At 38.8% G+C, this 13,447-nt stretch overlaps 1 protein-coding gene across 1 annotated transcript in view; it reads left to right on the plus strand.

Moving 5' to 3' along the window:
- scn1laa (sodium channel, voltage-gated, type I-like, alpha) overlaps positions 1–10,445 on the plus strand; it is a 32,630-nt gene extending 22,185 nt beyond the window's left edge. The window contains exons 18-27 of the mRNA XM_065962371.1: positions 464–593; positions 697–851; positions 1,002–1,175; positions 2,647–2,769; positions 5,181–5,450; positions 5,575–5,631; positions 6,350–6,491; positions 6,663–6,763; positions 6,871–7,141; positions 7,235–10,445. Coding sequence (XP_065818443.1) covers positions 464–593; positions 697–851; positions 1,002–1,175; positions 2,647–2,769; positions 5,181–5,450; positions 5,575–5,631; positions 6,350–6,491; positions 6,663–6,763; positions 6,871–7,141; positions 7,235–8,418 — 2,607 coding nt within the window. The 3' untranslated portion in view covers positions 8,419–10,445. The remainder of the gene's footprint in view (positions 1–463; positions 594–696; positions 852–1,001; positions 1,176–2,646; positions 2,770–5,180; positions 5,451–5,574; positions 5,632–6,349; positions 6,492–6,662; positions 6,764–6,870; positions 7,142–7,234) is intronic.
- The last annotated feature ends 3,002 nt before the right edge of the window (positions 10,446–13,447 follow it).

Below are 13,447 nucleotides of genomic sequence, written 5' to 3' on the forward strand. Positions count from 1 at the left end.
GTCAGTGAAAACAGATCATGCTAGCAAGACAGTTCTCTTATCTTTTACTCTTACTGATCCTAATAAGTCACAGCAGCTGTTTGACCGTCATAACCAGAGTTCAGTGGAATAGACAATAGGAACAATCGAGTAGGAGTATCCTAGTGTTTGGTGTGATCTTTTGGCTTAAAAAAATTGGAATATGCAGAGGAGATTTTGTTAAACATTGTCCAGCAGATAGTGATTATTTCATGGTCCTGGTTTAAGCCATCATGCTTTGGCTTTCAAATGAGTGCATGTCTATGATTCTTGTTAAGTTCTAGGCAGTCATCTGTTTAAAAGTCTTACTATTTTGTCTAAAAGAAACCTTGTTAAAGCAATATGGGATGCAAGAAGCATGTTTTAGGCATGTCAGCCCCTTACATTTGCCATGAATCTGTTATATTTGCTTATTGTACTTGTTTTTACTCTGCTTAATCTGCAGCTCATACAAGACGATGGTCAGTTTAGCTCCTCCGAAGGCAGCACGGTGGACGGTATGGCAGGAGAGGGAGGAGAGTCAGACGACTTTGATCTGGAAGAAGCTATGGAGCCAGATTCTTGCTTCCCTGAAGGTACTGTATATACCAATACAACCAGTGCCACCTGCTATAGCCTGAGTGTAAAACTTTTTTTATCATGCTGAAAATTCACTCTTTCCCCTCTGATCCATCACAGGATGTGTGCAAAAGTACAAATGCTGTCAAGTTAACGTGGAAGTGGGCCGCTGGAAGATGTGGTGGACCCTGAGAAAGACCTGTTTCCGTATAGTGGAGCACAACTGGTTTGAGAGCTTCATTATCTTCATGATCTTGCTCAGCAGTGGAGCACTGGTGAGTGTATTGGAAGAAAATGTCAATTGAATCCTTGTTGATGTTTTTTTTTTACTGGATTTTGCCACCCTTACCTATTAACACACTGTTTTAGGGCCTTCTTTGTAAATGTCTGTTTATTTCTGATTTACTCTCTGCCTTCACATCCAGGCCTTTGAAGACGTCTACATTGAAAAGAGGAAGACTATTAAAACGGTGCTGGAGTTTGCCGACAAAATCTTCACCTACATCTTCATCCTGGAGATGTTACTGAAGTGGGTGGCGTATGGATTCGCCAAGTATTTCACAAATGCATGGTGCTGGCTGGACTTTCTCATTGTTGATGTAAGCATAAGATACTCATACACTTTTGTTTTGAGAGTGGTAGTAGTGTCATTTTGGTCTTATGTAGTTTGTATTTTCAGTTTGTTTTCTAGCTTAGTTTCTAGTGTTTTTATTTTGTATTTCCTATACCTGTGTTTCTTTGTCCTAGTGTGTATTCTTGGTAATGTTACATGTTTCTTATATTGTATTCCTGCCTCTGTGTTTCCTTCCGTGTTGATTACCCTCATTGTCTTCACCTGTGTTGTTAGTCTCACCTGTGTCTGATTACCCTATGTCTATTCAGTCTCTGGCTGTGTCTGAAATCACTCACTTATTCCCTCCTCCCTATTCACTATATAGCGAGTTTAATGCAGTGGACTATATAGTGCACTCACTCAGCAAAATTAAAAAACATTTCGGACACTACTCGCTCACTCACCGGCCGCTGACAGTGACGTCATTGTTGTCACGCAACTGAAACGCGCAGCTTAACAGCGGTCGAGCATCAATAACAACATGTTTTCGGACCGAAACTAAATTATTTATTATCACAGACTCTGGTTTCTTGTCTGTCATCATCATTAGGACAAACTAACATCACTAAAGTTGACGATCTTTTAATCTTTATTAAAAACGATCATAGATTTCAGTAAAACGCTCTGAATATGAACTTTATTGAGTTTCTGTGTTCATGCTGGTCGCTCCTCTCGTCTGTTTGAGAGCAGCCGAGTCAAACGCCACTTTCCGCTCGTAAAAATCTTTTGAATCGCAATGCATGATGGTATATATTGCTCACATAGTGACCATGGCTCATACATTACTTTTCAAAATGCATTGAGGGATACACTGAGTGGACTATATAGGGTATGGCCATGCTCACTCAGAATTCAGACAGCACTACAAAATGGCGTGTCCACTATATAGTGGATAGGGAGTGATTTTGGACACAGCCTCAGTGTTTCTTGCCCTCTGTGTCAGTTCATTGTATGTTTATCATTTGTCATATGTCGAATGTTAGTTGTCAGTCTATGTCGGTCGCCAATTTACTAGTGTCTCCTTGTGCTTCCTTGTGGCTCCTTGTTTTCTCCTGTTGGATTTTGATAGTAAGTTTTTGTTGTGGATTTTTTTTTTTTTTTTAAAGATTTATTTTTGGGCTTTTGTGCCTTTAATGCAGAGAGATAGGACAGTGGATAGAGTCAGAAACCAGGGAGAGAGAGTGGGGAATGACATGTGGAAGGAGGCCACGGTGGATGCGAACCCTGGCCTCCCACTCAAGACGACAGCCTCAATACATGGGGCGCGCGCCCTAACCATTGCGCCACCAACGCGCCCCTGTTGTGGATCATTATTTTAAATATATTTAGTTAATTCTGCACATGGGTCCTGTTCCTTGTCTTTCCCCTGAACGTGACAAGTAGTACCTGAAAATGATCTCTTAAGGTATTTCCATGCCCAGCGAATGACCTAACATCAGTGTTTCCTTGTGTTCTAGGTCTCACTGGTTAGTTTGGTAGCAAACTCCATGAACTATTCTGACCTTGGTGCCATCAAGTCTCTAAGAACACTGCGAGCTCTGAGGCCCCTGAGAGCCTTGTCGCGTTTCGAAGGCATGAGGGTAAGAGTCACTTGATTACCCCAACCAGTCGCAGAGCACTGTCTAATACTAGTTTATAACACTGTTCAGAAAACAGACTCTGGAGTCCTAAAACAGTATGAAGTTTCAAGACTTGGCATGACCTATTGAGTTAATCCCCTAAACAATGTGATGCATGTAAATGAAGCAATCCTCTTTTTCCCTGATCCTCTTCTCCAGCTGTTATTTCAGAGTTGATTACCTCACCACTTTAATCATCATGTTTTCTGTGTATACACTGTTGGTGCAGAGTTCCCAACAACAAAGTAATTTGACATTTTAGGCAATGTACTGGTTCACTTTCTTGTTGACTGTTCAACATATAGGACACAAGTTTAGCAGGTAACAGGGTAGAAGACAAAGATGTCTATTCAAAGGTAAATCAAGTCCTCCCATGAACATCATCAGCTAATTAACCTATTAAAACCATATAAAAAACAAAAGGCCCTGTCTTACACCACGCAGAAAGCAAAGGCATGAGGCGCTGCACGTGTCATTTATAGTTTCTGAGTAACAGAATAGTCATTTTCACCCCAGTACTCACATCGCACAATATTAATTGTACATATGGCCTTCTATGCACCCTAGGTTTGGTTGTACAATGAGACATGAACAAGTGTTTGGTGGCGCATTGCTATCTTGTAGTTCAGACAGTGAATGTGCCATTCATCAACTAAAACCTGGTCTAAAGTCAATGGCACAGTAATTTACCTGCTATTTAAAGGTCACATCATTAAAATGGAAAGATACACTATCTTAGTCACAACGCACACTTGGATGCACAGCAGCACTCATACTTCTCAGTTTAATATCTGTGCATTTTCTGATGTCGGTCAAATGGAGTTGTTGATGGGACAGAGGAGTGGGGGACATGAGGACACACTTTCTGACGCCTCGTCTGCTTCACCTTCAGACTCCAGCTGGAGCCCTCATGTGCTTTCTGAAATGCATGCTCTCTCAGCACACAGTAAAGACACACACAGACCCAATGGCACATACACACATGAGGGACACAAACATTGTAAGTCATGAAAATAACTTCAAATTTCACCTGCAATTTAAGTCCATAAACATTCATACACACTGTCCAGTGAGACTATGCATTCAGCGATGAATACTGTACAGCCTTATGAGCCAGCAACAAAGTTAAAATAATGGAGTAACACTGCCAACCTAACTAGATCCTGATTGCAATAGCAGCTGATCTTCTAGTGTTAATCTGTGTTCAAAGTGAGACATAATTGCTTCAAACTTCAATCCACCCATTACAATATTTGAATAGTGGCCTGGGAGTGTTTTTTGTGTACAGGGACACAGTACAAGAGCAGAAAAAGAGGCCTGAATAACTCAAACCAGGTCTATTAAACAAGGCGAATATTATATCAATACTACATTGTTGGCTTTAAAAGAGAATAGGAGAGGCACTAAATGAATTTCTTCACGTTTTTGCCCACAACACACTTAGGAATTATCAAGAAACACAACCCGTTTGCCTTGCACTGCGGACTTATCAGTGATAATTTCAAATGACAGAAGACTTATTAGTACATCAGATCCAGAAGCGCCACTAGTTGTATTGTCTTAAATTTGCATATAGTCCTATATAGGACTATATGTCTGGTGTACTGGTTTCCAGTCTTTATGCTAAGCTTACATCTCATTGTTTCATGTTCATGATTAACAGCTAAATAAGACACAGGTATTCATCAACCTAATGTTAAGCAAGAATAAAAAAAGTACTTAAAACCTTTGCAGTGTTTTCCTTTGCTGTATGGGCCAAACTGTGTTTGATGACTCATGTAACTGCATTGGGTTGCCAGCTGCTGGAATCAATTTAGCATGTATTGATTAGTAACTTTCATATTGTGGTGGTCTAGATTTACAGCACTGTGAAGATGATGGTCTTTCACCATGTGGTAGCCACGTGTTCTCTTATTTGCATGAACAGCTTCTCATGTGCGTTATTAGCCCTACATTAGCTTTCTATCTGATTTCACTGTTTTGGATATTGTTTGCTGGGTTCTTTAACATGATGTCTTCTTCTTTTATTTATGTTTCTGTTTACAGTAATCACAATTTGTGGTGTCATCTCGCCTCTACAAGGTGTCTTGTTTTAATATTTCTATAAAACTCAGAAGAAACCCCATAGAAATGCTCTTAGATAAATAGCATTTTTTTCCCTCCCTCTTTTCCTAATTCTTTCCCCACCTTAAAAATGCAGATATCATCGTGTTTGAGCTTTGGTGTTTGTCATAGCTGTGATGAGCTCCTGGCTCTGAAGCATTCACTCTTGTGTTCTCCTGTTCTTACCATCGCCACAGTATACATAAGGTTTACATTTTGGGACCTCTTCCTGCTGAACTCATGGATTGTATGTTTTGGTTTGCGTGCAGGTGGTTGTCAATGCCCTACTGGGAGCCATTCCTTCCATTTTCAACGTACTGCTGGTTTGTCTCATCTTCTGGCTCGTCTTCAGCATCATGGGAGTCAACTTATTTGCGGGGAAGTTCTACCATTGTGTCAACAAAACTACAGATGAGAATATACCTACATCACTTGTGAAAAACAAGCTTAATTGTACAAACCTAAATGGTAGCCGCTGGAAAAATGTCAAAATCAACTTTGACAATGTTGGCTTTGGTTACCTTGCACTGCTTCAAGTGGTAAGTGTGAAGTAAAATGAGTAAGTTGTTGAATCATGACATGTACACTTCTTTGTTAAAAAAACAGGCAATGTTGAAATGATTCATAGGCTTTTTCAATATTATATTGTTCATTTTTGTACAGGCTACATTCAAAGGTTGGATGGATATCATGTACGCTGCTGTGGACTCTCAAAGCGAGGTAATGAAAAGTTCATGACTAGCTAATCTTGTATGCTACAGTTTTTTTTTGCCTCAATATCTCACAAAAAAACAATGCATGAGATGTGTGTGATATCAGACAACATTTGTGATATCATTGTAGCTTCTTTTTTAACACAGCCAATTTTAAAGAGTAAAAAGTAAGATTTTGCCTTTATTTGGATAGGACAGTGGATAGAGTAGGAAATCAGGGGAGGGAGTAAATGACATGCAGGAAAGGAGCCGCAGGTTGGATTTGAACCCGGGTCATCTGCTTGAAGGATTATAGCATCTGTACATGGGGCGCGACCTAATCGCTAGGTGCTCAGCTTTGACTCATATCAGAACTTAACAAAGAAGGTCAATTGCGTTTTGTTACACTGAGGGAGAAAAAATAAAATGGTCAATCTCAAATGCTAAGTACTTTAGTAGAGACATATCTCTAGATTTGTATGCCCATCTGTTGTGCAAAAAACTGGTGCTGTTGTAGAATGATCATCATCAAAAGCATTTTCAATATGGGACTTTTATTATATTGTAACTTTTATCAAACCCGCTTGAGTTTGCGATTACCATTGAATGTTCGGTATTCTCTAACATGTAGAATTAAGAACTATTTGTTTTTCACCAGTTGCCAAATGACCCAGAACTATATGACTATAGTGACTATGACTATAACTTTAATGTATTAATATCTCTATTTTCTGTCACTATTATAGGTAGACGAACAGCCTGAGTATGAGATCAACCTAAAAATGTACATGTATTTTGTTGTTTTCATCATATTTGGAGCATTCTTCACACTCAATCTCTTTATTGGTGTCATCATAGACAATTTCAATCAACAGAAAAAAAAGATAAGTATCAAACCTTGCTTTCTAATTCTAAAACGAAAGATTTTGACTTGATGTTAGAGCAAAATGCCTTCCTTTAAAAAAAATAATAATAATAATGGTAATTTTCTATTTCTGCTGTGTCTTCGCAATAAACGGATCTGTGATTTAACTCGTCTTCCATTGCCTCTTTACCTAGGAGGTCAAGACATCTTCATGACTGAAGAACAGAAAAAATACTACAATGCCATGAAAAAGTTGGGGTCAAAGAAACCACAAAAACCTATTCCTCGACCATCAGTATGTGGCTTTACTCAAAGTGCCATTTTTCTACATTAAAAATCAGATTTTTCTTATCATAGAACTTAAGATGTGTCTTTATTTCTCCTTCCTTGTTTCTATTTCAGAACAACATTCAAGGATACATCTTTGACCTGACTACAAAACAAGCATTTGATATTTTAATCATGGTACTAATAGTGCTCAATATGGTGACTATGATGGTGGAAACTGATGACCAGTCAGAAAACAAGGTCATCGTTCTCTGGTGGATCAATTTATTATTTATCGTCATCTTCTCTGGAGAGTGTTTGTTGAAGATGATCTCACTCCGCCATTACTTTTTCACAAATGGTTGGAATGTATTTGACTTCATTGTGGTCATCCTGTCAATCATGGGTATGACTGTTCACTGTTACTCTCAAATATGAGTTATTTATTGTGTCACTATACATGTATTATTATTTTTACATGTTTTGCTCTTTTCCTTAGGTATGTTTCTCTCGGAAGTGATAGAGACGTATTTCGTTTCGCCAACCTTGTTCAGAGTCATCCGATTGGCTCGGATTGGCCGCGTCCTCCGCCTGATCAAAAGTGCCAAAGGAATCCGCACGCTATTGTTTGCATTGATGATGTCACTTCCTGCCTTGTTCAATATTGGGCTCTTGCTTTTCCTTGTGATGTTTATTTACGCCATTTTTGCCATGTCAAACTTTGCGTACGTCAAGAGGGAAAAAGGAATTGACGATCTTTTCAACTTCGAGACATTTGGCAACAGTATGATCTGTTTGTTCCAGATCACAACGTCGGCAGGATGGAGTGATTTACTAGATCCAATTCTTAACAAAAACAAGGAAGATTGTGACATTGAATTGGAGCATCCTGGCAGTCCTGGCACAGGAGACTGTGGAAACCCGACTGTGGGAATTGCCTTCTTTGTGAGTTACATCATAATCTGTTTCCTGATTGTGATTAACATGTACATTGCAGTCATCCTGGAAAACTTTGGTGTGGCCACTGAGGAGAGCGCGGACCCTTTAAGTGAGGATGATTTTGAGATGTTTTATGAGGTGTGGGAAAATTTTGATCCTCACGCAACACAGTTCATTGAGTTCAAGAAGTTGGCAGAGTTTGCAGATGAACTGGAACCACCATTGCGCATAGCCAAGCCTAACAAGCTTGAATTGATTTCTATGGATCTACCAATGGTGAGTGGTGAACGAATTCATTGCCTGGACATCCTGTTTGCATTCACAAAACGTGTCCTGGGCGAGGGTGGGGAGATGGACATTTTAAGGGCTCAGATGGAAGAACGCTTCATGGCCTCCAATCCTTCCAAACTGTCCTACGAGCCCATCACTACCACCCTCCGGCGCAAGCAGGAGGACACGTCAGCCATCGTCATCCAGAAAGCATACAGACGGTATGCAATCAGACATTTTACCACCAAGTCCCCTGATGCATCCAGTGATGGCATTCAAAAGGATGAAAGATTCATTGACAATGAGGATGTTGTCCCAGACAAACTGAACACAAACGCTAGCACCGAACTAACACCTCCAACAGCCCCTCAACAAGCATGTAACAGTGTGACAATGAATGGAAACAATAAGTATGAAATGGACAAAAGTGAAAAAGAGGTTGTTGGCAAAGATGTCAGGGAGCAAGATATATGAATTAATGCCGGAGATGCATCAAGGACATTTTTATTATTGACTAAATGTTTACAACCTATGCCAGAGACAAAGACATCCATTGGACTTCCTTCCTTAGTACGGCTATCCTTGCCAAACTAACCCTGCTTCTTTGAGTCTAAAGGTTCATTCCTAAACCTGAGGCTCATTCAGGCTGATGTAGGACAATTTGGGCTTTGTTCAGGAGCAAGGATGCCTTATAGGCTGTTGGGATTGTTAAGTGTTCTTAAGGACAAATTAGTTAATGCTATAACTTCTATTGACCATATTCATGGTGGCCATTTTCTTCTGATTTCAAGTGGGAAACTGAAAAGCTGTTATAATATATGTATGTTTCAGGTTGAAAAATGTGTAAATGCAGGGTGTCTATTTAACAACATTTGAGCTAAACATCATGAGTGTGGTATCAAGGTAAAATGGCTGCCATGTTAATATGGTGAAGTGCAGCTAGTCTGAATTATTGTTATATCACTGACTGTTGTATGTCTTTACTTTTCAAACAGAAATAAATGTTTTTGTGTTATTACTTCAAGAGTTTATGGTTTGGTTAATTTACTTTTTATACATTTTTTTTTTACACTTTACTAAAAGTTTATTTTTCCTTCAGGGGTAGTCTTAACAATGAGCAGAAGTACCTTAAAGCTAATTGTGCTAACTGATAGCTTGACAAATCAAAGAGGCCACGTTGGAGCTGCTGCAGTTGACTGGAAATGTAGACATTCATGAATGTTTCTCCATGGTTAAGCATGTTAGAGTGTAATATTACATGATGTTTTCATACACACAGTGTAAAGTCATGACATGACATTTTAAGACATTACAGAAACAATATGTTAGCATACAGTCCAAAGAAATTCAGCCTAGTGGGTTGCTTATATTTTATTATGAATAAGCAGAAAAAATTAATAGAAATTTTGCACATTAACATTTGTTGAACCATAAAATATTTTACATATTTCCTCTCAACCTGCTGTGTGCTATACATATACTATTTACAATTTGGCTAATTATGTTAATCTTTTATCTCCCATCACCCCCCCAAAAAACAGTCTTTAACTAAAGGTTTGCCTTTTAGAGCTGAAATGTAAGAAAAACATTTTTTTTTTGTACACTGTAATGGAACATTACCTCACGTTGACATGACAGTTTGTGTAAGAAAGAGATGATCTGTGATATTGTCTAATTGCAGTACAGCTACATCCCTCCAAAACACAATTATCTTGTGTCTGCCTTTGTCCTAGTTTGATCTGTTTCCGTTGGTTAAATGTTTTGGATGGAAGCCCTAATGAGTACTGTACAATGATTATGAAACAATTAGTGTTTATGACATGCAATATAAATCAAATATATTCTCTATTATACTGTTGTCAGGGAGACAGGGATGTTTCAAATCTATCTACAGCTTTGAAGTTAAAAATCAAAATTTTGATGAAAATGGACGTATTGGCGGCAATTTTTTCACCATAATTCAAAGTTTGATAATAAGTGATATATGGTGTGTAAGCTTTACTTTACTTTAATTTGGACATTGTGACAGAAAAAATGTTACTTGATCTATTATATATTGTGTGCTTTTAGAATATTTTTTTATGAGACTCAAATTCTTTATTCTGAGAAATGAGGTGAAAGAAGGATGTCAGAACAAGGCGTTACTCATCTCATGTTCCCCTGGAGATTTCCTACATCTGTTACAATTTCAAGGTAGCAGTTATGTTACTTTTGTCTGTCCTTTCCTTTCTATATGACATTCACTGTAAACTGTGTTAAAACTACATCTGTTGGCATACAATATGATTCCATTCATATGAAAATATTTTGCATGCAACTCAAATGTCCAATACTTACCCTATACATTGTGCATAATGAGAGAATGTTTTGATTATGAAGAATTTCACATCTGCCATTATTCTATGCATAATGCTTGTAGTGTAAAAATAAACTGCATGCAAGACACTGCTATAACCCATTTCACTGAAACGCCAAAAGAATAAAGATTACATGTACCTCAAGTATTCCTAAAACAATCATTATTTTATCATGCAATATAAAAGATATTTATAGTATTGTTTATGTATGTTACGACTGCAAGAGCATGATTAGGTGTAGACATTCTCCTAGAATAAGGGGATTTGGTTGAAGGTTGGGTCATTATGTCTTGTATGCTTGTATATTGAGAATGATCATCAGTGCTTCAGTGGAACTGTGCGCCACATTGTGTATGTCTCTTTAGGTCTTTGATTTCTCTGTTAAATGATTAGCTCGTGTTTTACTATGTTTGCCCAAAATATTTGACTTATCTTTTAATTTAACTTATTAATTTGTATTGTGTTGTGTGTATTGTGTATTTGTGTAATTTCCTCTCAGCTTAAGATCAATTAACTTATCAATTATTTTTGTTGTTTGCACATCCAATCAGTCAATAAATATAGACTCAAAAAGAAAATTAGACGTGGGTTTGTTGCTCAGATTTACCAGTTCAGTACATAAGAGAACAGCTCGTGAGTACGTGAGCGTTATCACCCCCCCTTGCTCCCTGTCCCTCTTCCTGCATTTTATCCCATCTCTCCCCCTATCCCTTTCCAAGCCCGGCGCAGTCTGAGCCTGTGAAGGCTGTTTCGTCATGAGCCGGGGATCTGGCCGAAGATTTCTGCCTTTTAATAAGACAGTTTTTTCTTACCACTGTAACTTTTGCTGCTTTGCTAAAGTGCTCATGATGGATAGGCCGGGTCTTTATAATATAGCAATAAGTAAGGTCTTTTAAATACTTTTTGAAACATAACAATGAGTATGGTATTTTTACCTGCTCTTTTGTAATATTAAAAGACAAAGAGTAAGGTGTTTTACCTGCTTTTTGTAATGTGTCTCGAGATAACACTTGTTATGAGTTGACACTATACAAAAAAATTGATTGATTGATTGATTGATTGATTTAGTGTCCACAATGTTTAGGACCAGAGTTGTCGAGAGCTTTTTGTTTTTACAAATGTTGCCAGGCCATGGCTTGTGTTCATGTTGCGCTTGATATTCTCATTGACCTCCTCTCAAAATCAGCAGTCAAGGTGAGGCTTTCTCCTCCTCACACTGGAGTGAGTGTCCAGCTGTAATTCAGCTGTTTCTCCAGGTCCATTAGCTGAATATGCAAAAGGGTACTAGGATCACAACTGAAATTTTAAGTTTTACTTTGACAAAAGAGATCCCTGTTTGCCCCAGCAAAAAAACGTTTGCTGGGCTGTAGGTTCAATGGCTGTGCCTCCTAGTGAGCTGTCTATGTGGCTTCCCACAATATCCGGCCCTCCCTGCTGCCTCGTGACAGTAGTGCTTGACTTCTCCTCCACTGCAGCCATTGCCTCTTTCTGAAGCAGCCGTCATTTTGTCTTCCCTTTTGCATCTCCATTAATGTGGAGTTCAAAAGCCTGTTCTACCACAGCTTACTGCTCCCACTGGACCACTGTGATGCAGTTGTTACTTCACTTCATGTAGATCTTTCTTAACTCTCCACTAACCTAGAGTCTTGTGGTTAGTCTCAAAGGATGTCACACTAGCCCCACCCCTTCTGCCTGTTCGGGTCATTGCAGGTGTACTAGAAGAGTTGGTCAGCTTTACCCCTTCAGCAGGCAAAGTTCTCATTTTGCTTGTACACCAGCAGCTGTTGGGCTGGAGCCAAGGGGATTAACTATAAAAGTTGCATTCTGGCAAGGGTTGGCCTGGGCCACCCTGGAAATCCAATTGGCCTCCCCCCAAATTCTTAACCATTATTGGCTTTCTGTCCTTGTCAAAGGCGGTTTTTAAGTTAAAATCAACTATCTGGGCTGCGGGCGCATATTTCAAATCGGAAGTTGGAAATACAGAGTTGCCGGTTGGATACGTCAATCAGAATTCCAACTTTGAAACTCTGAGAACCTTCAGTAGCCTGAGTTAAAATCCAACATGGCTGCTATACGTGGTCTTGTGTTCCTACATTTCCCTTCAATTTAAGCCCGATCCTCCCACAAGATTTTTTTGGAAGCACTTTTGTTATGAATGAGTCATTTTATTTAGATCAGCAGCAATTTATATGCAGCAGCATACAAATTTATGAAAAAGGAAATCTGGGAACATAGGACCTAATTTTGAAAAAAATCTTAGAAATGTGGGAACATGCTCCCGTTCATGTTGCTTGTTCGATTTGTTGCCAACTCGCAACTGGAACGCGGTTAACTTTCAATGTGGCACATCACTTTGTTGGTACTTTAAAATGTGACTTTGAGCAAACCTCTTTTAGTCCTTGAAAAATTAAGCTATAAGAAGATTTATATGTTGCCTTCCTTTAGGTTTTAGACATCAGAAATAAACATAGCAAAAAATCTACTTTTCACTACTTGAATGTTGTTAGAAATATGTGCACACAAACTTTATGCCACCCATGCATAAATCAGTGCTCAACTTGGGCCACCCAAGTCAAAAACAGTCTGGTTCCACCCCTGCCTGCTCTGAAGCCTATTAGTTCAAGATTCAAGATTCAAAATGTTTATTGTCATGTGCACAGTAGGAAACATGTTTCCCTGTACAATGAAATTATTTCTTTGCTGTCCACAGTGAATGCCAACAATAAAATATTAAAATTAAATATAGCCAAATAAAAAAAAAAAAAAAAAACAATAATAATATATACAAATATACAAAATATACAAAAAATAAGGCAATTTGAAGGCAGTAGGGTGCAAATAGAAAATTTAAACTGTGCAAAAAATGAGTGTAATATGTGCAAACTGAGCATGAGGTGGTTTGTGATTGTTACACTCCTGTCAGTTGTTTAGGAGTCAGACAGCAGTGGGAAAGAAAGAGTTCTTGAGTCTGGAGGTCCTGCATCTAACACTTCTGTACCTCCGGCCTGAGGGTAGCAGTGTAAACAGTCCGTGCTGGGGGTGGGTGGGGTCTTTGAGGATGGAGGCAGCTCTCCTGTGGACTCTGCGGTGGTAGATGCTCTGCAGAGAGGGCAGTGGAGTCTTAGTGATCCTCTCAGCAGTCTTCA

The sequence above is a fragment of the Labrus bergylta genome, chromosome 13 (genome assembly GCF_963930695.1).
Source record: "Labrus bergylta chromosome 13, fLabBer1.1, whole genome shotgun sequence".
NCBI lineage: Eukaryota > Metazoa > Chordata > Actinopteri > Labriformes > Labridae > Labrus > Labrus bergylta.